General features: G+C 42.5%; 1 protein-coding gene across 8 annotated transcripts in view; it reads left to right on the top strand.

Annotated features, from left to right (window-relative positions):
• Positions 1 to 27397, top strand: part of KDM2B (lysine demethylase 2B) — a 123489-nt gene that overhangs the window by 68086 nt on the left and 28006 nt on the right. For all 8 annotated transcript variants that reach the window (XM_064168656.1, XM_064168655.1, XM_064168657.1 and 5 more), the window contains 2 exons: positions 6924 to 7378; positions 15126 to 15212. In XM_064168656.1, the coding sequence (XP_064024726.1) occupies positions 6924 to 7378; positions 15126 to 15212 (542 nt within the window). The remainder of the gene's footprint in view (positions 1 to 6923; positions 7379 to 15125; positions 15213 to 27397) is intronic.

Here is a 27397-nt window from a genome sequence, read left to right as displayed (position 1 = left end):
GTTTGGTGATGCCCACAAAATGTGCCTCAGTCCAGTTACTAGCTGAGGGATTTCAAATTCCAAAGATGCTCACAAGGAAAACACAGTTGCCCAGAGTCTAGAGGGGACAAGATTGTTTTGCTTGACCTGTAAAGGTGTCAGGAAAATGAGGAGCCTGGCTATTTGGAAAATGGTTTGGTCTTGTCTCCTGTGGTGACTTCAGTTGTTGGCTTAGTGGAAAGTGCACATGAAACCTTTCTGCTGTCTTGAAGCTACTGTGAGAAATGCACTGCTTTCCCAAGACTACTGTGTTTCATGAACTCAAGACTGTGCAGCTGCCCTGTAAGCTGAATCCCTTCAGTGATCTGACCGAAAATTAACCCTCCTGAAAAATGAATCTATTTGCTCTCAGCAGGGCTGATGAGCTGAGCTGACTTGCAGCCCGACTGTGTGGCAGAGAGTTGAGGTGGTGCTGGGAGTGTCTGGCTGGGCAGATCTTGAGCTGCTGTTCCTGAACGGATCAGTACTTCCAGCTCTACTGAAGTGGCATCTACTGACAGTGTGTAGTTCATCCAGCTGCCTGCTATCTCTTGACTTCAGAGTATTAGCATGCTGATAGCATCTCTGACATTGACATCCAGGGCTTTTCTCTCCAGGAGAGACAGATGTATGCTGGGTTTTGTCAGAAACTTGCTTTTTATTGCTTGTCAGACTCTTAACCTTAAAATAATTATTTAACTGAGGATTGTGGTTAAAAAAGCCCAGATCTGCTGTATCTGCTGGAGCTTTCACTTTGCTATTTGTCACATTCAAAAGAGTAAAAGGTACATTATTTACCTTTAGAAAGCTGCACTGTTTTGCTGTGTGTGAGTAATGCTGCTTCAATACTTGCTTGTCTTTTTTTTAACTGATCTCAGTATCCAGCCTCTTGACTCCAATAAATCTCTACAAACTCTAATCCCTGCATTACACTTGTTTGTTCTGTGGTGTCTGTATCTTAATATATTTCCTCTGCTATGGGATAGGTGATCCAAATGAGGCCAGTACTCCGAAACTCCACCACTTTGTTTTTAAGCTTTTTTTCATAAGTACTAAGGTCCTTAAATGGTCTCTTCCTTAGAGACTTCTCTATCTGCAAGCAATTTCTTGATTTCCCATGAGAGAATATCCCTTGGCGAAGAATTTCCCATTATTTTCCTTAAAGAGTAGTGAAACAAAGCACTTAACATCTCTGCAGATCCCTCAGTAGATGTAATTGTCTTCTGTCCTTCTTGGTTTAAGACAAAAATTCTTCACATCCTTGTATCCATTGTCAGAAATTCCTCTGGAACATTGTTAGTGTTTCTCTCTCTTTTCTAAATAATTTCTTTGACATACTTTGTTCTAAATACCTACTTTATGCCTTTCTTTTTGGGTGTTAGAACTTGTTAATTTCACCCTTGAGTTGTGCTGGTTTCTTGTCTTATATGCCTTCTGGTACAGTGGTCTTGCAGGATTTCAGAAGCTGTGAAGCAACAGTTGATTATTAGTTGAGGTGGCTGTCCCACCAGAGAAGAGTGTGGGATGCTGCCCATGGTCTCTGGGATTCACAAGGGGGTGGTGTTCATGGAATTGGTAGAGATTCTGTTCCCCTAAGAACACCTTTGGGGGAACTCAGGAAACTCAATTCATCATCAGTTGTGTTTTAAGGACATCTCTAAACTCTTTTTGCACTACATTTTCATTGTGTATTATTTATTTGCTTTGGTGTGAAGGTTGCTAAATTCAGAGTGACTCCTTCGAAGGCATTGCCTGCTGCTGAAAATATATCGCAGTGATTATGTTGTGGTGCTTCTGGCCCGATAGCTGGGTGCTGTTAGAGCAATTTATATTGTTCTTTATATCTGCTTTCTGAATGTCTTAACTCACAAAACTTCAGGCAGGAGAAAAAAAAAACAAACAAGACTTTGAGTCTTCCCACTCCCTAAATAAAAATGTCTGCCCTCCTAAATGAGTTGGAAGCTGATGACTGTGGCTTCCTCTCTGGCTCTTCAGACCCAGAATGAATTTTCAGGCCTTTACCTCCTAGTTAGTGTGCGAGACTGTTCTTTTCCAGGGAAGGGCAAACACTCAAGGGAATGATGACATAACAGCAATCACAGGCTGCTGTAAAAGCACACAGTCTCTCTTTCCCTGCCTTTCTTCTCTTCCTTGTCCCTCTTAACTGTGACATCTGTCCTGCTAGCTGAAATCAGAACAGGATCCTATTTGGTTTTCCTACTAGATGTGAACGTGCACTGTTTCGGGATGGATATGTCTTCATTATTTTGCTTCTTATCATGAATGAGTCTGTACTGGATGTTTTCAACCACAATTGACCTTCACTGAGATACAGATCTTAAGATCGAGCTGACAAAGAGTAATTGGAAAAAGATCCTGGGCTATCAAAAATGTGCTTTCTCTGTAGCCTGCAGCTTTTAAGATTCCCATTGCTAAAATGTTAGCAGGATGGCTCTAACTGTATATTGTGCCTGATGGATGAGGAAAATATGCCCTCTGGCATGGTGAGGCAGCCATGTCTTTCTTTTTTTTTTCTCCTTCCTCTTCTTAGGGAATAGAAGAGATTTGCTTATGGGAGCTAGTAGTGGACTATATTGAGTGATTTGTGTGCAAGGTGCTCTGTGCAGTGATCCGTTTCCAGTATGCTCAGGGCTTTTTTTCTGCTAATGACAATATCATTGCTGCCTTTAACAGAACAACAGGACCTGCTGCTCCCAGCTCATAGTGTCCTGAGTTCGAAGCTGGGCATAGCAAGGTAGATATTACACACTGAACTGTTCTAAAGAGTTTGTAAAGATTTCACAGTTATACCCCACCCTATTCCCTTTCTTTGAAGCTCTGCAGTACAGCAAGTTGCTTCTCAGCAAGGAAAGAGACTGTGTATGGTTATTCTTCTTGTACAAGTTAAGTGATTTGCCCAGAGCCACAGGGAAGTGAACTGCTATCGAGATAAAGCTATTGCTGGCTCTGTCCTGTAGTCAAGCCTGTGCTGCTGCTCCTCTTCATGGAGTTATCACTGACTGGTTTGTACAAGCTAGTTCCATTTGTTTTGAAATGGAGAGAGCTGAAGGTCTTTTTAGAATCATAGAATCAGTCAGGGTTGGAAGGGACCACAAGGATCATCTGGTTCCAACCCCCCTGCCATGAGCAGGGACACCCTACCCTAGATCAGGCTGCCCACAGCCTCATCCATCCTGGTCTTAAACACCTCTAGGGATGGGGCTTCAACCACCTCCCTGGGCAACCCATTCCAGGCTCTCACCTCTCTCATGCTGAACAACTTCCTCCTCATGTCCAGTCTGAGTCTCCCCACCTCCAGCTTTGCTCCATCCCCCCTAGTCCTGTCACTACCTGATACCCTAAAAATTCCCTCCCCAGTGGTTTTGTAGGCCCCCTTGAGATCCTGGAAAGCCACAATAAGGTCACCTTGGAGCTTCTTCTCCAGGCTGAACAACCTCAATTCTTTCAGTCTGTCCTCCAGCCCTCTGATCATCCTCATGACCCTACTCTGGACACGCTCCAGCATGTCCACATCCCTCTTGTAACAGGAGCTCCAGAACTGGATGCACTAAGTTGCATGGGAGCCTGGACTGGATAATCACTCCAGAACTGGAGCTCTAACCTGATAATGATGGATAAATTGACTGAGAGGAAGAAACCATGTTTGTTTTTAGCAGGAGCTATTTTCCATGTTTTACAAACAAAAAAATCTCAGTATCAGTGGAAACCTGGTAATACAGTGCTTAAAATGCACTTCTTGGGAAAGCAGATGCAGACTCTGCTTAGGGAAGGCCTCAGCTCACAGCTTCATAACTCTGTCAGATGCTGTTTTCATTAAAATGAATAAATAAAAATCAGGTCATGTTGTGTTACCACAAAACACCTGGAAATAACAAACCTGAACCTTCCTTTCCTTGAAGTTATTCATCTATTACTGATTGATTCTTGATTCCCTTACCATTTCCCCCCCCCCCACCTTTAAATTAGCAGCAGTAGCAGACAGATGTTGTCTCTTGAAAGCAGCCCACTCTTAATCTGGTGGTGCAACAATGCTGTAATTCCCTAGTGCTCCAGAATAGACTGATAACACTTCAGGTTATCTGTCCCCAAAGGTACAGTTAAGAGGGCATCATGTGACTGGCAGGCTTGTGGAGGACATGCCACAGGGCACATGTTTGGGGTTGATTCATTTTGAGGTTTGATTTGGCTGGATTCTGTCTGTCTGTACCCAGGTGTTGCTGGCACAGCAGAGCCTATCTTGTGCAGACAGCCGGTGGCAGGGAAGAGATGGCAGCTGGCACCATGGAATTGCTGCCCCCCCATTCCATGTGCTTGCCTCTGGTGGGAATAGGCCTCCAGTACGCTGTGGTGTTCTACTCCTCGCCTGCCTTTTGTGTCCGTTGATCAGAGCAAATGACAAACAGTGGAGATCTCTTCTGAAGGCTGTTTGCTCTTAGCAGCAGAGCATTACTTGGAGTAAATTATTCACACCTCCATAATGCGATCTTCCTCTCTTTAGGCCTTGTCTGTGCTTGAGATTTGCCCCAGTTACAGCCATTAGTTCCTGTTCAGCAGAGCTACAGCACAGGAAGACAGAAACATAATTTCCTTTGTGTAGATTTATGCCAATTTCTGTTAGCGACACTGTGCTAGTGGCACAGGGATGTGTATCTGCTTTCACCTGTTTTATCACTGACACATTCTCCCACCTAGGCTGGGCTTTTGTGCTTCCAGTCAGTTGTAAAACAGCTCACCATGGTAGTGTGCCTTAGAAAAGGGGCTCCAGCCTTGGATTCAAGAGCCTGGATTCTGATTCCTGGTTTTGCCCTAGTTTTGATGTGTGATAATGAGCAAATCGTGCTTTCTCCCAAGCATCTGTTTCCTCAGCTGTAAAATGGGAGAATGACATAAGCTGATTATATAGCCCTTTGAGGTGGGTAAGTGTGCTAGCTACTGTGGACAAAGGGAAAAGCAGCATTAAAGACAAGTTGGATAACCCAGTGTTTTTCAAATGTTCTGGTTAAGATATTTTCTAATCCTGTTTGTTTTTCTAAGAGGAGCATGGGGGTGTATTAGCACAGAGCAGAGAGGAGGAGCTGCTTTGGAGTGTTGCATGCCACCACCTCATCACACAAAATAAACCGTGCTGTACTTCATGGTGAAGCTCTTTTGGAGGGGTGCAGGAAGGAGGTTAGCCTGCACCTTGGATGGGGCTGGATTTGACTCTGACTAGCCTTGCTAGGAGATGGTATTTTTTGGTGACCCTTTTCACAGGCATTTCAGCTTAAAGATGCCCTTCAGGAGTAATCTTATGGCCGTTTTGGTTATGAAGGGAAAAACAAATATGACAAATGAAGGGATGAACTGGACAGAGATGCTTGATTTTTGCAGGCTGTAACAACAGCACACTTGGCTTGGGAAGTATAAAGTGGCCAACTCAAGTCTCTTGAGTGCACCACACAGAGGTGCACCTGGCCCTACCGAGTTTTTATTTGAAACTACAGAACCAAGCAGCTGAGCAGGCTGCCCTCAGACAGTCACTCTGCCGCTGCCTGTTGCATCTTTGTTACCCAGCTGACAAGTAACATGCATGTTCTTTCGGAAGATGGCATATAGACTGTGCAACAGACAAAGAGCTTCTCTGTGATAAGGATACATTTACCAGCTTGTAACTGGGCTTCAGTGTTTGTTTTGAGCCTCACTGTTAAGCAACCGGATGCTGAGCTTTTTCCTTGCTGTCCATTTAATCCTTCCTTAAGCATAATTCACATTGTCCTAATCCAGAGCTACTGCACTGCAAAGCATGAAAGCTGTGAAAGGAATTTCTCATTAATTGTTCACTTGCCTTTTTTTTTATTGTACGACTTCTGTTTCCTTTTGCAGTGTTTTTGTTTGCATCTTGATCTCATACCCATTTCAGCCAGTATTAAAATTCACATGGACTTGACTGGGTGTTGCCAGTTTTAACTGTCTTTTCCACAGAAATTCCAGCTGCTGCTAGCCTGCCCTCAATGCTGTTCACTTAGCAAAGGAAATTGTCTTAATAAATAAGAAAAGATGTGTGTTTTGGGAAACCTTGGCCACCAGTTTCTTACATTAATTTCACTGCTTGATCACAAGGAACCTGGCAACAATTGTTTTTTTTAGGAGGAAATCTACTATGAAACTAAGATTAATGGCTCTTCAGAATCAGAAACTTGCCTTTCAGTTTTCTTGAAGTACCTGGAATGTACCAGGGACATCATTAATGAAAACAGCATCGTGAAACTGGGACAGTTCTTGCATTTCTCAGTGTGTTTAGGCATCTTGTCTATAAAATAAGCATGATTGTAATTTCTGTCTCAGAAGAGCAATGAGTATTCATGCAGTAACAAGTGGGGCTTCTTGTTTTACCAACAGTTGCTCACAGAGGGAGGGGTATTGAGCAGTTGATTTTGTGCTGGGCAGAGTTTCTAGAGGAATGATGATGGACAGCACTTTAGTGTGCTTTTCCCATCATTTCCCCCCTCCTCTTTCTGTGCTAACTCTCCTCTTAAAGCTGTAAGGCTGCTGAATCTGGTCTCTTTTGGATTTGCAGGAAAATTAATTGTGTGTGACTTAAGAGCTCTGCCTACTCATAATTGAAGGCGTAGAGGGCTGAAGCTTTGAAGAAAGCATAATTTTTCCCTAAATGTTTCCCAGTCATTTGAACTGAGTAGATGTTAATGAAAACCAGCATTAAAAGAAACAAACACACACACACCCCAATTAAAAATCAGCTGAGTAGAGCCCATTCCTGTCACTTACTTACCAGGCATTATCCGGTACCCTTTGAAATCAGGCAGTGCGTAGCCCTTGTGGTACAGAAATGTTTAAACTGTGAATTACATTGGATAAAAACTCAGCATTCTTCTTCTAACTTTCAGATGCAAAAAGACAACGCAGCACAGACAGCTATTCATCAGATTCGTGGTTAGACATGGATGAAGAATCTTGTGATGCCCATATCCAGGAGGAGAAGGATGACAGTGTGGACAAGAACTCCAAATCCTTGGTGGATGGCTCCTCCTCACCCAACAGCACACACTCGGAAGGGAAGGAGGGTGCAGGAAGAAAACAAAAAGCCACAGTAATGAGATACCTAAAAAGAACTTTGTCTAATGAGTCAGATGACAGTGTAAAATCAACGACCCCCACGGACTATCCCAAAACACCAACGGGGTCTCCAGCTACAGAAGTTTCAACCAAATGGACTCACCTCACAGAATTTGAACTGAAGGGTTTAAAAGCCCTAGTGGAAAAGCTTGAATCTCTCCCAGAGAACAAGAAGTGTGTTCCAGAAGGCATCGAAGATCCCCAGGCTCTCCTTGAGGACATGAAGGTGGGTGTGATAGCTTGCTGATCCACACAAGCTGTATTCTGTGGGCACAGAAGACAGCAGGAGATCAGAAAGCAAGTTCTGCAGCAGAGGGATGGCAGCTTGAATGTAGTGACCGGCTCATTCCAGCCTGCTGTGCCACAGGGAGGGAAATCATGCCTTTAACAAAAGACATCTCCACTCTGGGGAGATGTCTGTTTGCAGTCTGGTTTAACTGATGCAATCTTTTCTGTCTGTCACAGCAGTGGCCCAGAAGTTTAGCTCCTCTTATAGTTCAGCACTCACACACCATGGATAAATACTGCACTTCAGAAAGGCTGTTTATGTTTATAGTCTGAATCTGCCCTTTTGGGTCTAGTGTCTTTCTGGAGTATGTCTGATTAACTGACACAGACAAAATGTAAATACTTGTAACTCAGAAGATGCTGTCCATAATTTTCAGTTGTTCCTTTATTTTTGCTTTCACCTTTTTCATTTTCTTTTCCTCCATTGCCCTCTATAGGTTGATAATTATTCTCCACTGGTACAATATACTGTTTTTGGAGGTGGTATGAGGAGTGCTCTCCAGTGACAGAACTTCTCTTTAGATTTTTGACATACTGGTGTGGTACCTTCCTCCTGAAGACCAGCATGGCCTTGATGCTTCTAGTCCCAGCCCTGCCTCTAGTCTGTGATATCCCTTTGGATGGCTTGGTCTGCTCTTCTATGTCGTGTTTTCACATTGTGTAAGACAGATGTATTAATTACTGCTTTAACAAAGCTGAGAGCAGCATACTCTTGTAATTGTGTTAGGACTTGTCCAATAAGGCTGAAATTAGCCTGTCCTGCACAAGTCCAGTACCATAGCAATTTGGCCTGATTCGGAATTGCATATGGATTCACAGTCTTGTGTTTGGACCACCAGCTCTGGCTGTTTCTGTGCACAGTGTGGCTCTTCAGCTGCAAATGTTCTATACACAAGAGCTGTGTAAGCCACAATCTGAGAGGAGAAATACATGTTTATATGATAAAAGGAGAGCCTGTACTTTTTCAGTGCAAGTAGTGTAACAGCTGCTTCGAAAAGGCTTCAAAGCCAGTTAAAGAAGGCTGAACATATGCAGTGTGCAGTGGAACCGTATTCCACAGTCTTGGAGCCTGAAAGTGTGATACATGGCACTCATTTGGTAAACTACAAGAGCTCAGAAAGTCTTTTCTGGCAAAATCAGCCACTTTGTCTGTGAAAGTGGACACAGATGCCCAAAGCTGTGGCTGTAGATTCATTCGCTTGCTTCATGATCAGTCATCTTCTAATCAGAAATCAAAATAAAGCTTCCAGCCTGGGAGCTGAATCTGTGGCAAAGGACAGAGTGGTAGTGTTACTCTTCCAGACTTGATACACAGGCCAAGTTTCACTTAAACTGCTCCTTCTTGAAATTCCAGAAAGGAACACCACACGTGCTAAGTGGTGCAGATGTTCAGAGTATGCTCTTTGGATGACATGCTTCATGTCACTGTGAGACATCTTACTAGAACATGGCAAGCCAACCACATGTGAATCTGGTTTAGAGCACTGTGTAGGAGTACAGGCTGTCTTGTTCCTCTCCAGAGCAGTGGATTCACTAGCTACAGAGATGGAGGACTGCAAACAGACCTTTAAGAAAAAGGCCCAGGTTGTGCCCCTTTTGGTGATGTGTGCTTCATGTGGTGTTAAGTAAGCAACTGCCACTGTATTTTGTGCATCTTTCAGAGCTGCAGTCTTGATGTTCTGTCTCCTTTGATAACTGTCTGCTCCTAGACTTTCTCTCCTTGCCTGCACACGCTGTAACCATCAGGATGTAGCCCAGCATCTTGGTATTTGTGGTTCTCTGCTGGTTAAAGAGCCCATGACCACATCTAAACATCATGCATGCTGCAGAACTGTTTTCTCTGGAGTCACCTCTGTATGTTTGGTGAGCCTGTAATTGATTAGTCAGAACAAGACCTCTTAAAAGGATGTTCAGCATTTTCTTGAACAGTGCCTAAAGAGCTGTTCAAGATGTTTCTTACCTGTATTTTTTCACAATGTTGGCCCACATAAGGCAGTCCTCAGTTTTCAGAGCTTGGGAGTCAGTACAACATAGTAAATTATTTAAAGCCTTTATAGTCTACTTCCAGTCTCCACAACTCTCCTTGCAGTTGCATAATCCACTTCTAGATGCTCTGAAGCATCCGAGGGAGTAGTACTTAGATCAGTCATTGCTTGAGTACACTTTCTCTAAAGTCAGGGTGGAGCCCAGGACTCCCGGCGCAGACCTTCACTTTCCTCATCAGCATATTGTCTGAGGCAGCCACTGACAAGATGTGTCCCATTCCCATCTAATGCCAGGACTTCGGATGCAACAACCCATCACTCTTCTGCCACTGTGCTCTTTGACATGGTAGAGAACAGCAAAGTGGAGCCAAGGCATCCTATCTCCTTCTAACACATCTACTACTGAGGCATGAAGTTTGTTTTATTCATTTAATTTGCTTTAAAAAAATACAAACCTAGGTGTGTCAGTCAATGTTTAGGGCTTCTGTGTTCAAAGGAAAAGTTGCCAAGTGGCTGATTTCAGCCCCTTGAGCATTCATCTAGCACAATGGTCCTTGCAGAATTCTTGTACTGCTTGGTGTGCAGAATGAAGCTGTCACTGAATCACATGGGTTGGAAGGGAGCTCTGGAGATCATCTAGTTTTGTTCTGTCTTTTCTCCTCAGTGTGTCCTCATCATACTCTGAGACTCCTCAGTGAGTCTCATCGTACTCTTCAGACTCTGAACATGGTGATGTAACTGTTCCCTTGGGGTTCCTGGTGGTGCCCATCACTACCATAGTTGTGTGTTTCACAAGTGGTAATGAGCTGTTGTTATCTCTGGTTCATAGGTAGGGAACAGGGGTGCAAAGAGGTGAAGAATACAAGTGCCCATAACTCTGGGTACTGGTTGTCCATGACACAGGTGTGTCATGGACACATCAAGCTGGAGTTATTTCAGAATAATACTGTAAAAGATAATCTGAATGGTACTGAAACTGTGATTGCTTAGCATTTCTGATCTTTAGCACCCAAGCCAGGCATGAGGAAGAGTAGGAACACACTATTCATGACTCTCTGTGGAAACTTAATTTAAAAGATCTGCCATGTCATGTGGAACCATAATGGCAGGGGAAGAAATACAGTCCAGTTTTCCAGAATGGTATTTATCTCCTTGACCACTAAATCATATTCCCTCTTACTCCACTACTAGTTTTTCTCTAGCTTGCACAGAAAATGGTGTGGAGATTTTGCTGACAGCAGTAGAGGGAGCAGAAGATTGGCACCTTTAGTCCATCCTGATGAATATCCAGAGCACCACTCATCTGTGTGACTGCATGGATGTGTGATTCAAGTCCTGCAGAAGCAACTGTGCAGGTCATATGTGCTGTGGCTGTATTGGCTATATGCACAAGATTTGTTTCATGGGCAACTCAACTTCTGGGCATGCAATGTATTAATAATGTGTCCTATAAAAAGTACCCTTTTAGTGCACTCATCTGAGAGTTATTTTCACTAAATGCACAGCAAGAACATGGCCTGACAGAAGATCTGAAAGCTCTTCCTCTGCTTGGAAGGCCTTAAGTTTCTTCCTGAAGAAAAGAAATCCCTGTATATTGTATCAGTTTTATTCCTTAGTAAAATACATGCTAAGATTTTGTATGGCATTCAAGTCCATCTTTGTGCTTCAGGAAGATAATTAATGGATATGAAGAGTTAAGCTGCAGCAAGGAAACCATTTCATTCAGTGGTGTGAAGTTGCACAGAACAAATCAAAGTGACTTGCAGTCCATGCTTCCCCATCTGAGCATGAGTCCAGTGAGGGATGGGGGACTGCATTGCCGCTCTTAGTGGTAAATACAGCTATGTGCAGCTATTTAATGTCAAGTAGGTGAGACTGTGAAGTAATTTATTTTCCTTGTGAGAAGGGAGACTGAAAACCAACCTAAGCCTGTGTAAATTCCTTACACGTCATATCAGCTCCTAACTGCAACTATCTAGTTTGGGGTCACAGCAATCCAGAAGTGCCGAGCTAATGCCTCTGCAGATTGAGAACCCATTTATCACCATGATCGATGGACTGCAGCAGCACAAGGGAGGCTTATTTGCAGAGCATAACACAGGCCTCACTTGGGGAGCAGGTCAGTTCTTCTCTCAGCTCAGAGGAGGAATTAAATTCTTGTTGGCTGCAGCTCTGCTGTATGGGCCCTGTATCACGTGAGACTTGTGTCCACCACCAAAGGAGCTTCTCAGAGGCCTTCAAACAGTGATTACTGACAGCAGCTTCACTGTGCAGCAGATGGCTTCGGAACAGTCAGCCAACGAGATACAATGCTCTGTATCCAAATGTCTGCTGGGCTCTGTGAGAGCTGTATGTGTAGCAAATCTGAGGGGAGATTGTTGCAGGGATAAACATACACTCCCTGAGAATGCTCAGCTGACCCAGGCTGCAGAGGGACAGAAGGCTTGGCAGTGTGGCTGCTGGCAGGGTGAACAGCCAGAAGACACTGTAACCGTTGCCCTCACATCCATGCTGGTGGTGTTACTCTTGGAGCCACATGCAGCCTGCGGTGGTACCTTGTTTTCTGTGCCCTGAAACGTGAATCAGTGCAAAAACTCCATCTCCCAGCTTAAAAACTGAGTAGCAGCTGAACTGCTAAAAAAGTACCTACACTGAGGAAGAGAGAGGGGGGAAAAAATCTCTGAGAAGTCATTTTACTTAGCTAGTGGCCTTGGGGGTTGGAAGAGTTTCATCATATGGTTTCTCCACTTGATGTTTAGCTACCAAAAAGTATGTCAGTCTACCAGAGTTGCAACTGGAGTGGACTTATGCATGAAGAAGAGAATAGAGACATAACTGTCTCTGTGGTGTAGCTTAAACCCCACATCACAGGGCAGATAAAGGTGAGCAGAGCTTTGATTCTTACAGACTGCACCCCACACTGAACACTCTGCCAGTGATGCTTGTCTCTGTGCAGCCTCTGATTTCAGCACACAACACTTCTGTTGTTACCACCAGGATAGTAATTCCTTTGCTGTTGGGGAAGAGGATTGTGAGATCTGCCTCCTCATAATGCCACAGACTTTGCCCACTTCAAAGCAAAAATGTTGCTCCTCTTCAGAATGGGCTGTGGAAGTCCATTAGGACAGAAGACACACAGTTTGAAGAACAGAGTTTGTCAAATATCCACAACTCCTTGGCAGCAGGAGAAGATTCTTGTGCAAGACAGATGATATCTACTGAAATATGTTCTTACTTTTTCTTGCCAAGAAATCTTACCCCCTTCTCATTCTGATGACAGGAAAAAAAGTCTCTCTCCTGAATGCATTTTGGGGAAGTCATTCCTTGCTGGACTTTTGAAATTAATGGCTAAGCTGAATTCTTACATCCTCCCTCAGCTTCTTTTCTTCATACCTGTTGTTGTCACCATAGCCTTCAGGTGTAATGAATTGGGCAGCCTTATGCTGGATGAACACCACATTGGTTGTCTAACTGGAGCCCCATGGCTGTTCTTTATCTTCCTTTTTTTCCTCTTGTTTTTTAAGCAGGTGAACAAAATTCTGCCTTCTCTGGCCTAGTGTGTGCTGACATCTGACACTGCAGCTGGTGCAACCATGGCTTGGTTGTGGTTCTGCTGCTCAAACATTCATTGTTTTCAGCTGGCTGAGATGATCAACTGCCACAGTTTTATGTTTCTTTTCAGATAATACTTCCACGTGAGCCATATGATAACAAGAAACCTTCACTACCCTGCCAAGTTCTTGGAATATGCTCTGCTTTCTATTGAACTCAGAGTCTCTGAAGTCGTTAGTGGAAATGTTAAAGTTGTCTGTCTTACAAGCTCTCAAACTGAACAGTAGCAAAGTAAAGAGGAATTAATTTGTCCTTTGTTTTTATGGCTCTTGAGCTGCTGCCCTGCTCACTTTCTCTCAGCTTAGCCAAGAGTTAACTTGCCAGTGACTAGTCCATGTGTAAAAGTCGTTAGCTGTTTCACTCCAAGAGTATGCTGGAGGTGCTCTCAGACTCCCCATCACAATCAGGTTGGGGCAAGCTGTGTTTTGCTCCTCACCAGCCAGGCTGTGGCTATGCAAGCTCCTGAGTGCAGCCACAGTGCTGAGCTGATGAAACTGGGCTTGTACTGGTATTGTTTATTTTGGTCATTGGTGCTGCTTGCAGGCTAACCAGTATCAAGAACAGCCCCACTGATGTGATTGTGTCTGAAGAAGCAGCACTGTGCATCTCTCAGGCACAGACTGGGGAATTGGGCTGAAGCCAGCAGGTTGCCTGAGCTCCAGGGAGAGGAAGCCAGCCCCAGGGACACTTAGCCAAATCCTAGTGTAGATGTTCGTCTGCCTGCTCAGGCTCTTGGGGCCTGAAACATGCCATCATACCGCAGGCTTTAGTTGGATGATTACAGATGAATTCCAAGTGTGCTTCCCATTAAAACAATTACTGTATTTTAAGCTTTTTATGTATAGTGTGAGAAATTACTAATTATTAAAACTCTGCACTGGGGCTGACTGAGCTTGGTGCCTATTGCTGTCTAATTAAGCTTTTTTCCTAAGTCTGTATACTTGTAAGCAACAATGTTGAACTTCCTTGTCTGAGGTTATCTCCTATATTCTGTTAGAAGCTAATTTTCAACCTGCAGTTCTTTTTTGGTTTATTGGGACATTCCTCCCCCCCCCTCTTTTTAGCCTGTTAGTGCTTATTGAGGCTTCAATTTTCAGCAACATGGCAGAATTCTCCTTCTAACTTGGTTTTTGTTTTCACTGATTGAAACTCCAGTTGAAGAGCTCTGTAGCTAGGTTAGGAGGTAGAGGGTCCTGGAGGCAAGTGTGGACTATTCCCAGCTGTACAGTTGAGTACACTTGGAGTTCTTCCCCACCTCTCTGCTGAGTTATCTGGTCATGGGAGTGAGTCACAAGCTACATAAACTGGTGCAACCTACTCGTGAGATTTCTAGGATGGTACATAAAAGCAAAAGAATTTGGTGGAGGAGGAAGGGAGGGGAGACCAACCTTTTCTCCTTAATACTGTATTGTTCAGAGACAATTCTTTCCTAGTCAAATACTCAGGAACCCAAATGCCGTATAAATTACATAAAGTCAACTTGATTCCAACAGCTCTGGCCTGCCCATAGTGTGAAAGGATGTCCAGTGGAAATGGCAGTGCTCTGGAACTGCCACTGTGGAAGGATGAAAGGTTACAGTGTACACTTAGCATTTGAGGAAGGCTTTAAACTACATGCTCAGTGCCCTGTGACTGTAGAAATACTGGTGGCAGAGTCTCGGTGCCTCTCAGGTCTTCTGTAAACTTGATTAGGAGAGAACTTGTTGGTTGTGATGACTGGCAGGGTCATTTGTGATTTAGTGGGCTGAAGTTTAAAGGGAGAGGTAATACTAGTATTAAAGTGAACCCAGTGGAAAACCACCAGTCTTCTAGAGATGCCAGTTTTAAAGAAGTTTGTGATATTTGAGGTGATTCATGGCTGATTTTGCTGTCTGATTTGCAAGGAACTTCACATCTGGAATCTTAATAACAGGTGCATGAGTTTAAGTTTGAATTGGAAGTTTGGAAGCAAAAGTAATTTGCAGAGATATTGCAAATCAGTAGAGATCTTGTCACTGTCATCAAAGCAGAGTATTGTCTTTGAGCCTCTGCACTCTTCAGATGGAAAAATACTTCACTGGTTAATAAAGGCACTTTCATTTGCAACAGAACATACTGAAGGAACATGCTGATGATGACCAAAATCTTGCCATTTCGGGTGTCCCTGTGGTCAGCTGGCCCAAGAAGACCACAAAGGTAATGAGACATAATTAATTACTTACTAATCACTGTTCTGTTACAGCTTTGTGTTTGTCTGTAACCTGACAAAGTGCAGTGTGTGATACTTTGGCAGCTGCTAGCATTTTTAGTGTGAAATGTTATTTTTAATGGTTTTATGATTAGGTGTTGAAGCAGAACATAAAAGTGCCTCAGCAGGAAGAAATCATTTGAGTTTCCATTTAAAAAGAATTTATTTGGACCTTACTGATCAGTACAAAGCTTTGATATGTCTTAGTCATTTACTAGTCATAGTTAAAGCTAAAAATATGGATGCAACATTTTGTGTAACATTAACTGATGTGTAAAGCCTACAAACTGGTCACTTAGTGAGCACTCTCGTCTGGATGAGAGGATTGTTTTTCTCTTATGCTAAAAGACCTTGTGAATTCTCTGTACAAATGTGCCACTGTCACTTTGGAGGAGTGTTTCTGTCCCTGTAATCTTTATTCTTCCTCCTGTTCATGGGAGTAATTCTCTTCACTTTGCAGGAGATCCATGAAGTTTGCTTCATTAATGCTTCTAAAGGGTTTGAAATAATTAACTGAAGAATAAAGTCAAGAGGGTAGATGTTATTTATAACAGTGGTGTGTTTACCACCCTCCAGTTATTCAGCATGCTGCAAAAGCAACTTTGCTTATTTAGAAGATGTCTCATCGCTTCTATTTTTGCTTTCGTTTTTCATGGAATTAGTTTGATCATTCCTTTAGAAATGCTGAAAGGGTCAGTCAGCTTAAATCAGGCTTCTATCTAACAATCTGCTGTTGTTGCTACCATTGGAAATCACTTTCAAATCATTAACTGAGTGAATTATTTGTCCTGTTCACAGTTTTGGTGCTGGTGTGCTTGTGTATAATTGCTTGTAGCCAGCAGAATTTGTTGTTTTCATGTGGGAAGTAGGAGACCATAAACACCCAACTGCCAGAGGAGAGTGGGACAGGCAGAGCATATCATGTTCCTTCTTGGTTTCTTTTTTGGTTTTAGCTGAGCATATTTCAGATAAGTTAATATCTTGTTAAATACCTATTTCCCTTTTAGTTTGCAATAAGCCCATGGGAATGTGCTTTGTGTTTAAAACATTTGTTTGTTTAAAAACAGCAGTGGAAAACCTTGAGAGGAATAGATGTCTGATCTCCACTCCTTTGCTTTGATAGCTGCTGTTCCTTCATCAGTCAAGTGTACTTTGGGCATTGAACAAAGCAAATTCTCTGTGGCCAGAGAAAAGCTGGTGTGTGAAATGCATAAAACAAAACTAAGAAGCAACTGACTCCTGCACTGCATCCTTTGAGCTGTGATAGAAGTGAGGATCTTTGTGTTTTGAGGCTTTTATAAGCTTTGGCGTTTGTTAATGTTCCTGTTGGCTTTATTTTGGAATCCTTGATAGATAGTGCATTTCTTGTATTTTATTTCTGTGCATTGGCAACATGAGTGTAGCTGTAAAAGATTTGTATTTTGTGTGACTTAAATCCTATCCCTCTTTGCAAAATCCATCTTGCTGCCTGCAGGGGTTTTAGTTAAAAAAAAAAAGAGCCACAAACTTTCTGGTGGTTGTTTTCCTTTAGACTTTTTGAAAGCAAAAACTTTTAAGAGGCATCACTCCCTGTGCTAAGGTATAATTACAAGCAATTAAGCACATTGGCTAATGACAGATGTGAGGAAGACTTTCATAGAAAGTCAGAATTGAGATTAAAGTTTGGAAATAAACAACACTTTGTAACAGAAGAAATCCTTTCCCCATTTGCTCCATATTTACTTTGCTTGATCTGCAGTCAGTTTGTGTTAGGTTTTAGTTACAGGGTACATGTGCAGATATGGCTGAGCATTTCCAAAAGGAGTTTGTCATTGTGCTTTTAACTGGCAAATGTCCATCTCAACCTGCATGTTACAGCTATTTCCCTTGCCGGGGAAGAGAGGCCAAGTGAGCAGGCAAGGAAGACAGGTCCTAGACTTCGAGCCTTTGAGTTCCAGATTAAAATATACTGGAAAGACAATATAGGGGAGATTTGTGTAAAGGCAGTGTTAGCAGTTCAGTTTAGTTATTCCCCTTTTGTTCCCTCCAAGTCCTGATAATGAGTTAGAAGGTTTTACAGAGAAGAAAACTCTTAAGGAGGAAGAAACTCTCTTTAAAATTGGATTGTAACTAGTGGAGCAAGCTACAATGTGGTCAGAAGATTCTGCACAATTCGAGAGAGTAAAACTTAGCAGGAATTTTCCTTTCTGTAGTGTTGCTTTCACAGTATGTATTTGAAATTCCACTTAACACTTCTTGAGATTCTGGTATTTAAAGGGAGTGGCAGATACAATACATGATGGCACCAGCTATGGTGGGGCTGGTAAGAAGACATTGTAGCTGATAGATCAACTCCCAGGGAAAAGAGGACTGTCTGGTTCCAAGACCCTAAACAAAAAAGAAGGGAACTGAATTTCAGAAAGAGGAGGCACTGAATGGCTCTTGCTTTCTCCCAAGAGAAGGCTCCAGAAGAGATTTAGAAAGACAAGAGCAGCAGATGGAGAAGGAAGAATAAAGCCAGCATTAAATGCCAAAACATTTCAAAGAAAATGGAAATGACTGTAAAGAAAGGAGGGGAAGAAACTAGAAATGATCAGAGAGCAAGATGAGGAGAGAGGCAAATACTGAAAAGGGATGGAGTGGGAAAAGCAGAAAGCAGAGGGAGAGAACTCTTACTGAGATAAGAGATCCCTTGAGTAGGGACAGGGAATGATTTAGAACAGGTGAATAACCCAGGCTGTGGAGGGATGGGTTGTTACATTGACTTGCTATTGAAAAAAACTGGCCTTTAGTAATTGGAATTATTTTCAAAGCAGCAAATAAGATTTCCCTTTAAAATTGAGTCATAGTTTCTTTTATGTGCTGCTAGTGTGACGTGCCAACAGCGTGCACAGTTCTGTACTGCAAAACGGTTGCTTGATGGCTGTGACATTCTGAAGTTTAGGGAGGAAACGTCTCCACTCACCTTAAATCGCAGTTCAGAGCAGATAAGGTGTGATGTGGCAGACATCTCACTAAGTGCGCGGGGGACCCATCCATATGTCGTGGCCCCATTGTGCTGCATCGCTCCTGTCTTACCTTTTCTGAAGGCATTTGGGGCTGTCAGTCACACTGCAGTTCCTGGCAAAAAAAAATTTCCTCACCACGGAAAGAAACAGAAGTAATGACCAAAAATGTGCTTTTAATGTGCTGCCTTTTTCCTGCGTGAGGAGATAAAACGTAACTAAGAGGTGACATTTGATGGTCTTGTGGTTAGTGTACAGAATGGGAGGTGAGGGTCTGCGTTCTCTTCCCAGCACTGCTGCGGCCTCCTTGTGTTGCAGCAGGTGGTCGGCACGTTCTGCTCCTCGGGCTTTGCCCTCTGGAGATGGTGCTTCCCTGAGGTGAAATGAATGCTTATAGAAACGAACGTTTGTAAAGCTCTGTCACACCTTCAGCCCAAAGTTCTGTAGTACAATGCATGAAGCGTTGCTATTTTATAGTAATAAGGAAATGGGGTGTGCTTCATCAGCACCTCTTCCACATCATATTTACTCATCTTTTTTGAGTCTTTTGTACTTCTTCTAATTGATTGATAATTACTTAGCACAATAATTACACTCCAGTGGACACTTTTTTTTTCCTTTTTTCTTTTCTTGCAAAGGCTTTTTCAGAAGATGGAAGAATCTCTCTTTTTATCTACAGAGAAAACAGTCCTCTTTCAAAAGAAATCTCTGTCTGATACTGATTCACTCACCAGAATGTTTGTCTTTGCCAAGGATGCTAGGATGTGCACAGTGATCCTGATTTAGGCCTCTTCAAGGAATCAGGAATGTGGGACCAAGTGGATATCTGAACCCACTTGTCCTGGTGGCTAACTGACAGTACGTCCAGCCTAGACAGCACATTATTCCAAGCTGGCTGCTGAACTTGGATGCAGCTGTGGATATGTGAACACCTTCACCCCACTTCCTTTGCCACGGGGTTGTGCACCACCAAGTTGTCTGTAACTGGTGCAGTGCTGAGTGTTGTCTATGAGGTTTTCACAATGGCAGCCTGCTGGCCAAAGGAAAAACTCCATGGGGTATGGTTCCTGATTCCTGGAAATGTTGAGTTCTTAAGTATCTGAAGAGGACTGAGAAATAGTCCTAAGAAACTAACTCTTGCCCGATCCCTGGGATATGAACTTTTGAGTGGTGTGAAAAGAAAGCAGGACCTAGACCTGATTCTCCACTGGGGCAACACATTGCTAATCTCTGGTGCAGAAAGATGGCTACAATCAAAGCCAGGTCTTGAAGCCCACTCTTAAGATCTACTCAAACCTACAATACCAAAGATCCCATTTTATCTGCACAGGGATTAGAGGTAGCATCTTATTTCTGGAACTCAAGAGCATGGCCCAAGCAGAAACCATGCATTTTTCAAACCTTTTCCCACTTCTGGAAGACAACAGTCAACTATAGTAGCATGTAATTACACTCTGTGGCAGTGCCTTCTGGTTTATTGTGATAAAGATCTTCAGTTGTCTATGGAGATCAGTTACAAAGAACTGAAATATGTTTGGACTCTCTTGTTCTGTGAAGAGTTAGAAATGCAGACCGGGAGCCAGATTCTCATGTCTCTTACCTGGCACAAACCTAAAGCCACTGCATTTGCAATGATAGCAAGTGTCCAAATATATCTAGGTCTGGCTGTGAGCAGGAGCTGAAGCTGTAATTTTCAGTAGCTGGTTAACAAGGCTGCAATATGAGGCTGTTTTTCTGATGGGTTCTCATTTTTGCATGTAGTTTTTACCTGTTGATCTTAAGAGAAAGTACTTGAGCAGCCTAACAAGGAAATGGTAATATTCTTATTTAAAGGATTAGTATTAATTAGTAAAAGCCACAAACTGAAGGTTTAATTGGATTATCTTGGTGTTTTTTGGTTATTTTTTTTTTCCTAAACCAATCTTCCCTGAAATTGGCAATGCAAATAATGTTCATAGCTGTGTATCAGTGCCTGAGAACCAGGAAGAAAAAGTGATCATAAAAAGACATCTGTCAGGCTTCCCCCACTCCCACCCCATGAGTTTCTTTTTGTGTTGGGGGGTGCTGGTGGCTGGGCACAGGGTTGAAAGGGACCTTCTGAGAATTTGCCTTGCCTCTTACTGTGGACAGCATCTGATTCTAATCATGAGCAAGTTCTGTCTTTGAGCAGTTTCTTATTTACCCCCCCCCCCCCTTTTTTTTTTAACTTTAAATGTTTTTAGCAAAATTCTAGAGATTTGGGACACATCCACGTGTCTCAAAAAGGAGGATTAGGAAGAATTAATGTGCAAGAAGCAGAGAAAAAGGCTCATGAGTATGACTGAGGGAAGGTTGACCTAGTCCTACTCCACCAGTACAGACAGTCCTCATAGCATGGTGTCCTGTTTCTAATGGTGACCAGTCACAGCTATTGAAAGAGCTGTGAGAACAAAACAGATAGACAGTGATCTTTCCTTTACTTATCTTCCCAGTTAATCCAGAAGATTGCATTTTCATCTTTTGTGTTTAGTGTCCTCTGGTAAATTTTTTTCCCTTTGTGAATTTACCTTATAATTTGTGGAACCTGTTGATCCTTTTGATCTCTATAACATCCTGTGGCAGTGACCCCACAGTTTAATAAAGCTCTGTGTAGATAAGTACTTCCTTATGTTGTTTCAGATCTGTCTCTTAATATCATCCACTCCATGCCCTGTGTGTCATGTGTTTGAGAAATTTGAATGAGGTCTCTGTTCACCTTTGCTGTGCTGTCAATGATTTATTTTTTATGTCCCAGTTTCTGCTTCACAGTTTTTGGTTGGTTTTGTTGCTTTATCCCCTACTCCCAAGCTGAAAAATGCAATTAAGTTCATTCCCTTCTGCTACACAAACCATACCACATGTTTGATCCTTTTTCTCACTCTGTTTAGTTCCACTATAGGCAGTTTGAAGATGAGGGTGGATATGGGACTCCATAACCACACAGTATTCAAAATAAGATGTTCAAGGGTGGAGACTAGAAGAACACGTCTGGTTCAGTGTGGCATAACAAAGTTGAAGGGGGGGATGATTGAGGTGCAAGTGTTTCAGGGAGTATAAGTGCCAGGGGAGGAGAAGAGTTATTTAAGCTAATGGATAATGTTGGCATGAGAACAAGTGAGCATAAACATGCCATAAATAGATTTAGGCTGGGAATAAGATTTCTGATCATCCTGCACAACCTGCAGTGAACTGTGCACAAGAAAAGCAGTAGTGGAGGTGAAAAGGGTGTGAGACTCTTAGAAGTAACTTGTTTTTTAAATAAGAGAAGGCCGTGGTGTTAGTCACTATCTCTAGAGCTGGAGCCCAGAGAAGTCCTTGGCACATTCATGTGTCTGCTGCTATTTTCCAGCAAGGAACTTTTTTCCTTTTTTGTGGTATTTCATGTGTTAAAAATGCTGGGAAGGGAAGAAGATCTACCAGTTGTTAATAAGAGAGCTCCCTTAATGTATAGCTCCAATTTTATGGACATAATGCAAGATTATCCATGGATCAAACTTAAGAAATAGGAAGTAAATGGACTAAGAATAAATGTGATTGTAAGCAGAACTTAGGGGGCCAAAGTCATAAATTCAAGAGTTTTGATAAGCTTGAAACCAGTTGTGGGTTTTTGGAAGCATTGAGCATTGCTTTCCATCAGGTTTTCTTTAAATTCAAGGGGAGAGGTGCTAGGTGGACAAAGAACATTCCTGAAAACCTTTGAATAAATACTTCCAGTTTTTACTTGCTTACTTACTAAGAATTCCTGCCATAGCTATCACTGGGCCAGCTCCACCCAGAGAAGCAAGAGCAGTGAGGTGCTAGTTAACAGCAATTAGTGCTTTAAGCAGAGTGGTGTCTGAAGCAGATCTGAGCACGCAGAAATGGCACAACATCAAAACAGCATCAGCTTCAGGAGCCTGCCCGGGGGCTACCACCAGGAAAGCAACATTCCTCCTAGGAGCAGTGGGAAAACTCTGCCAAATTCCCTAAGACAGACCAGTCCTTGGAGATCTATTCAGGGTGCTTCCTGTGGGAATACAAATGTATTAGAAAGCAAATACTGGCAATTCAACACAGACACTTTAGAGTAAAAACTGGGTCCTTCTAGTGTTGGGAAAAGTCGGGGGGGAGGGAGGTAAGGCAGAAAGACAGCAAAATAATTCTGTGTAAATCACTGTACAATGTATTTTTCTGGTTGAGATTCAAATAAGTTTTACATCAGTCATTCCAAGTGGCACAGCAGCAAAAAAAGATTTAAACTGTCACATTTTGTCCTTGCCAGGCACCAGCTTAAAGGTGTTTGAAGTGATCTCACACAGCACTGCCTGAACTCTGCTTGGTGTCAACAACAATTTCAAATGCCAATAGTCTGCAAGGAGATTTGCATATACAAATATGTGTGCATTGTGAATCCCTTTTGTTGATAAAAAACCTGATTATAAAGTTCATAATCTATTGCAAATCAGACAGTTCTCGGTAGTTATCAGATGCTAATAATTAATTTCTCTTCCAGAAAATAACTAAAGTACAAAAGAAAATGAGGATTAAAATCTATTTAAATTTGTTTTTCTCTTTACTGATTGGAATCAGTAATTTAAATAACTTTGAATAATTTCTGCTCTTTTACAGTGTAGGATAGTGGATGCTATGTGGTAGGAGAGAGGTGAAATTTATTCAGGAAGATACCCCACTTCTGGCTCCTGACAAATCTATTAAGAAACAAACCCACATAGTTGAGGGTTTGGGAGGTTATTTTTTTAGGGAACTTCCCACAACAGCTGTAGCATAGGAGGCTAAGCCCTTTCCCAGCTTAATACACTTGGGAGCAGAAAAAAAACCTGAATCTCCAAAACCAAAGACTTGTTTGGGTACTAAGCAAAGGAGCAAAAGCTGTTGAAGCTGCTGAGAGTTTCTGTCAAGTGCCTGCTTTCTTGAGGCAGAGCTGCTGAGGAAGGCAGCTCCTTGCCTGACTTGTTTATTTTTCTGAGCATTGCTTCAGTCTCTCGCAAACATTAGGCCTGAAGACAAATTTGTTTCTGTGGTAACTCCATGCAGGCCAGAGGAGTTTTCAGAGTTAGGTGTATGTATATCATACATAACATGCCCAAAGAGCTTCACAGAGTATTGCCTCAGTATTTTTGTAAAAGCTTTGCCTGGTGACTTGACAGATTATTTCTCACCTCAAGAGGCTGTACTTGAAATATTGTGTCCCTTCAGGGAGTAATTATAAATAGCAAGGACTTGAATGAGCACCTTCTTAATCTTCCATCTTTGACTTATTATTTTTTCTTCTTATCAAGTCGCAGCCACTTGCTTTGAAATCTGACCAATGGCTTTATGTGATTAATACATCAAACAGGTAAATTAGAGCCATTTTGAGTCTGAGTAGAAATTTGAACAGGCTGAAAAAATGAGCAGACATCTCTATTTTCAAACTGTTGTGCTCCAGGTATCATATGAGAAGATTTATGTATTCTGCCCCATTGTCATTCTTCTACCATATGCCTGAATATTCAGTAATGTGAATTTTTCTCAACTCTGCCCTGACTGCCATTTTTCAAGAGAGTAGCTTTTGCTTTATTTCATGACAGTAAAATTGCTGATGAAGCCTTAAGACCTGCTTCTTTCATAGTGTGTGTGAAATGAGTTGACAGGTCTCGGATTTCATCACCAGGAGTTTGCTTACCTTCATTGCTGAGCTGGCCAACAAAACCAAGCAAAAAGCCAAGGTCTGAACCTGGTTTAAGAACTCCAGTGTTCTTGTGCTCTCCCCTACCACAGCACTAAAACCATTCAAACTTCAAATATCTGAGGTGCAATAGTTTTATTTCTAGGTGGAAGCAGGTTGGCAGAGCAATGGAGAAGGCATTTGTCATTCCCCAGTATGTGCTGTGCAATTATGGGCATTATTCCCATGTGCACTTTCAGAACCACATTGAATTGTATGTTCTGTCCCTCAGAAGATGGCTTCCTTTTAGTTCCACAGCACATTGAAATTAAAGTCTGATGAGAATATAAATGAGGTCTTGTTTCAGCTTTATGACTTTCCTGCAAGCACTAGTAGACCAGAAGAGGTAAGAAGTGCTCTCCTTTTTGAAACTTAGCAAATACAACAGAAAATATGGATAAATTCTGATAAAAGTCAAGCAGCTTTAAGACTTGATCTAGATGGTTTAGTTGTTTGTGTCTTGGGTGTTCCCTACAAATTGAAGCTAGAGTCTGCAGGTGCCACCAGAGCTCTCATGAGGCAAACTGTACCTCAGTTTTTCCTTTACTCTTCAATGGCCTTTAAATGCTTTGAGTTTGGTATCTAGATTTTAAAGCTGCTGCTCACATTTTGTACCTGAGTGTCTTCAAGCCTTCTGCACTGTGTGTCAGAGTGCACTGAGCCACTTAGAGGAAAGCAGGTTATGTATTCTGGTTAGTCCACTCTTTCAGCTAGCAGCCACATCTATTTGCATCTTCTTCCACAGCATGGCAGTCACTTTGTAGCTTCTTAGGAGCCTATTTGACTGGCTTTTGCATTTACTGGCAGAGCATGGCTCTTGGTGCTGCCTGGGGAGGTGGTGGAGTCGCCGTCCCTGGGGCAGTTCAAGGCAAGGTTGGACGTGGCACTTGGTGCCATGGTCTAGCCTTGAGCTCTGTGGTAAAGGGTTGGACTTGATGATCTGTGAGATCTCTTCCAACCTTGGTGATACTGTGATACTGTGACTAGGTGACATTTATAAGTCCCTTCCAACCCAAAGCATGCTAGGCTTCTGTGGTTCTATAAACCTGTGTGGTGGATGTGGCATAAGGATCTGTGGAAGAAGGAAGCATGGTAGGATTTCCCTCATTTCCCAGTGAGTGGTTCCAAGTGTGCTATGGTTCTTCCTGTAGGACAGAGCCTTTCTTTTGTAGTAGGTAAATTTGATGTTTCACTGCTTTGTGGTCTTATTTGTTATATTTTTAAGATGCTAGAGTGTAGGGGATTTGAAGGGGTTTGTTTTTAAGGCATATGAGAGAGATTGAATGAGTGAGGAGTTATCAGCACATTCTGTCTGGGTTCTTGTGTTTTGGGTGCTGCTCCTCTGCTGTGCTATAGAAGTTAGCAATTGTCTTCAGGACGTATCTGCACAGCCCTTGTTGCCTTTGCTTCCCCTGCGTTGCATACTGGATGACGAAAGCATGTGGCAGTATGTGTTGCACAGAGGAGGTGATCAATGTATTACTTTGTCTTGAGTTACTTTGTTAGAGCTAAGGCTGATCAATCAAACTATTTATTGGGGGATACTCAGTGCATCCAATCACTACTCATGTCATAGTTCAGATAAAATAGATAGCAGGAAGTAGCAAGATCATGATACTAGATGGATATTTAGGTTGTCAGATTGTCACTGCTAGTGCTGAGAATATGACTGAAATATTGGCTAGAACTCCTGAGAAAAGTGCCATGAAATTCACCCAGGCCCAACAGCTGAGATGATATTTCATGGGAATGGACACTTAGACCAAAACAATGAACGTCAGAAGGCTGCTAGGTAACTTTTTTTTCTGATACAGGTCAATAATTGTGATTCATAAACATCTCAGTGGGTTTCCCTTTCAAAAGCAGAAAGCAGCAGCAGCTCAGATCACAAGATCTCTTTTAAGGACTTGCACGTAAGCCAGTTTGAAGTTAGTTTTCAAGCTGCTTCCATGTATTTTTTTTCTAATGCCAGCTAAATATAATATTGTATAGACATGCATTAAAAGTTTCAGGGGAATTTAAATTTAAGGTGTGTTTGTGTCACATTCAAAACTTTATGAATCACAGACTCTAGTGTCTAACATGGAAACAGAGATCCTGCTTAACTCTGGTAGCAGTGGAAGAACTCCGTTGGTACCGGAGATGCTCAGGAGCAAGTGAGCACAGCACAGAGGTTTAGTCTTCCTCTCCTTGTCTTGGTTTTACTACTTAAGGATATTTGCATGAGAATAAAATCTGGTTCTTTGGCAGTCATCTGCTCCTGCTGTTTATTCTTCGCTTGAGGTTATTGTCTCAGTTTGTGACAACATAATTGGTTTCTGTGGAGAGGATTATGATATTGATGAGACTTATATATAACTTCAGGTGAGGTGCAATCAAAGCAACAGTTCAGAGTAGAAGGTACTGTCTGTTTTCATGCAGTTTTCACTAAGGCTCATTCAGCAGTTTAATTAAGGATGTTATTTATTACTGAATTATATCACACAAAGCTGGAGTGTGGACACAGTTATGCCAATACAGGCACAACGAGGGTCAGCGCTGCTTATTTGGTTTCCTGAGCTGATGTAAACTGAACCAGGCTAGTCAAACATAAATGCTGTTCACATAAGGGCTCCTCACTGTTTGTCATAATTTAGTGTTCTCTAGTGTAGACAAGCTGAAGGAGTAGCGCAGGAAAATGCTTTCTTAATAGTTCTTTCTGTGTGTTAAATATTTCTTTGAATGCTTAGCTGCTCTTGGACAACATGAGTCTTCTGGAGAGCAATTACAGCTAGAAAAGTTTACTTTACAGTGTTTTTTTTTTCCCCCAGTGATTCCCCATGTGCTATTTTATATCATACCCTGTCCCATTTTTAACGCCATCTCAGCAATGTTTACATAGCTTTTGGAAATCGTTCTGAGATCTTCTTGGTATCTGTGTGTCTTCACTCTTCACCCAGACCTCCTCTTAGAGCTCATTTGTCAGTTATGTTGCTGTTGTAAGCAGCAGCCTGGAGCAGGTTGCAGGACTGGCTGTGGAGTGAGCTTAGGTGTGGGTTAAACCGGGTGACCTGCTGCAGTCCAGACAGACTAATGCAAATACCAACAGTGCTAGTACGCCTTGCAGATGAGAGGAGGAGGAGGAGGAGGAAGATGATCTATGTCATGATTTAATTTGCTGTGAATGACATTTCGCCCTGGTGTCACTAGTGGATTGTCCTTGGGGGATGTCACAAGTTATTTTTTTCGCCTGTCTGGGTTGTGGAGCCAAACGTCTGGAGGGAGAAACAGGCGTGAGCCAGGTTATGCAGAGCCTCGGGTGGAATCATCACAGGCTAGTGGAGACTTGGCCTGCCCATGGGCAGGTGTGGGACTAGGCATCTTCCTTCCGGATGTCATCTGTTCTTCTGCCTCTGCTGGAGGCCAGCTCCATAATCGAACCACA

The sequence above is a fragment of the Pogoniulus pusillus genome, chromosome 30 (genome assembly GCF_015220805.1).
Source record: "Pogoniulus pusillus isolate bPogPus1 chromosome 30, bPogPus1.pri, whole genome shotgun sequence".
Lineage (NCBI taxonomy): Eukaryota > Metazoa > Chordata > Aves > Piciformes > Lybiidae > Pogoniulus > Pogoniulus pusillus.
This window is presented reverse-complemented; position numbering and strand designations above follow the sequence as displayed.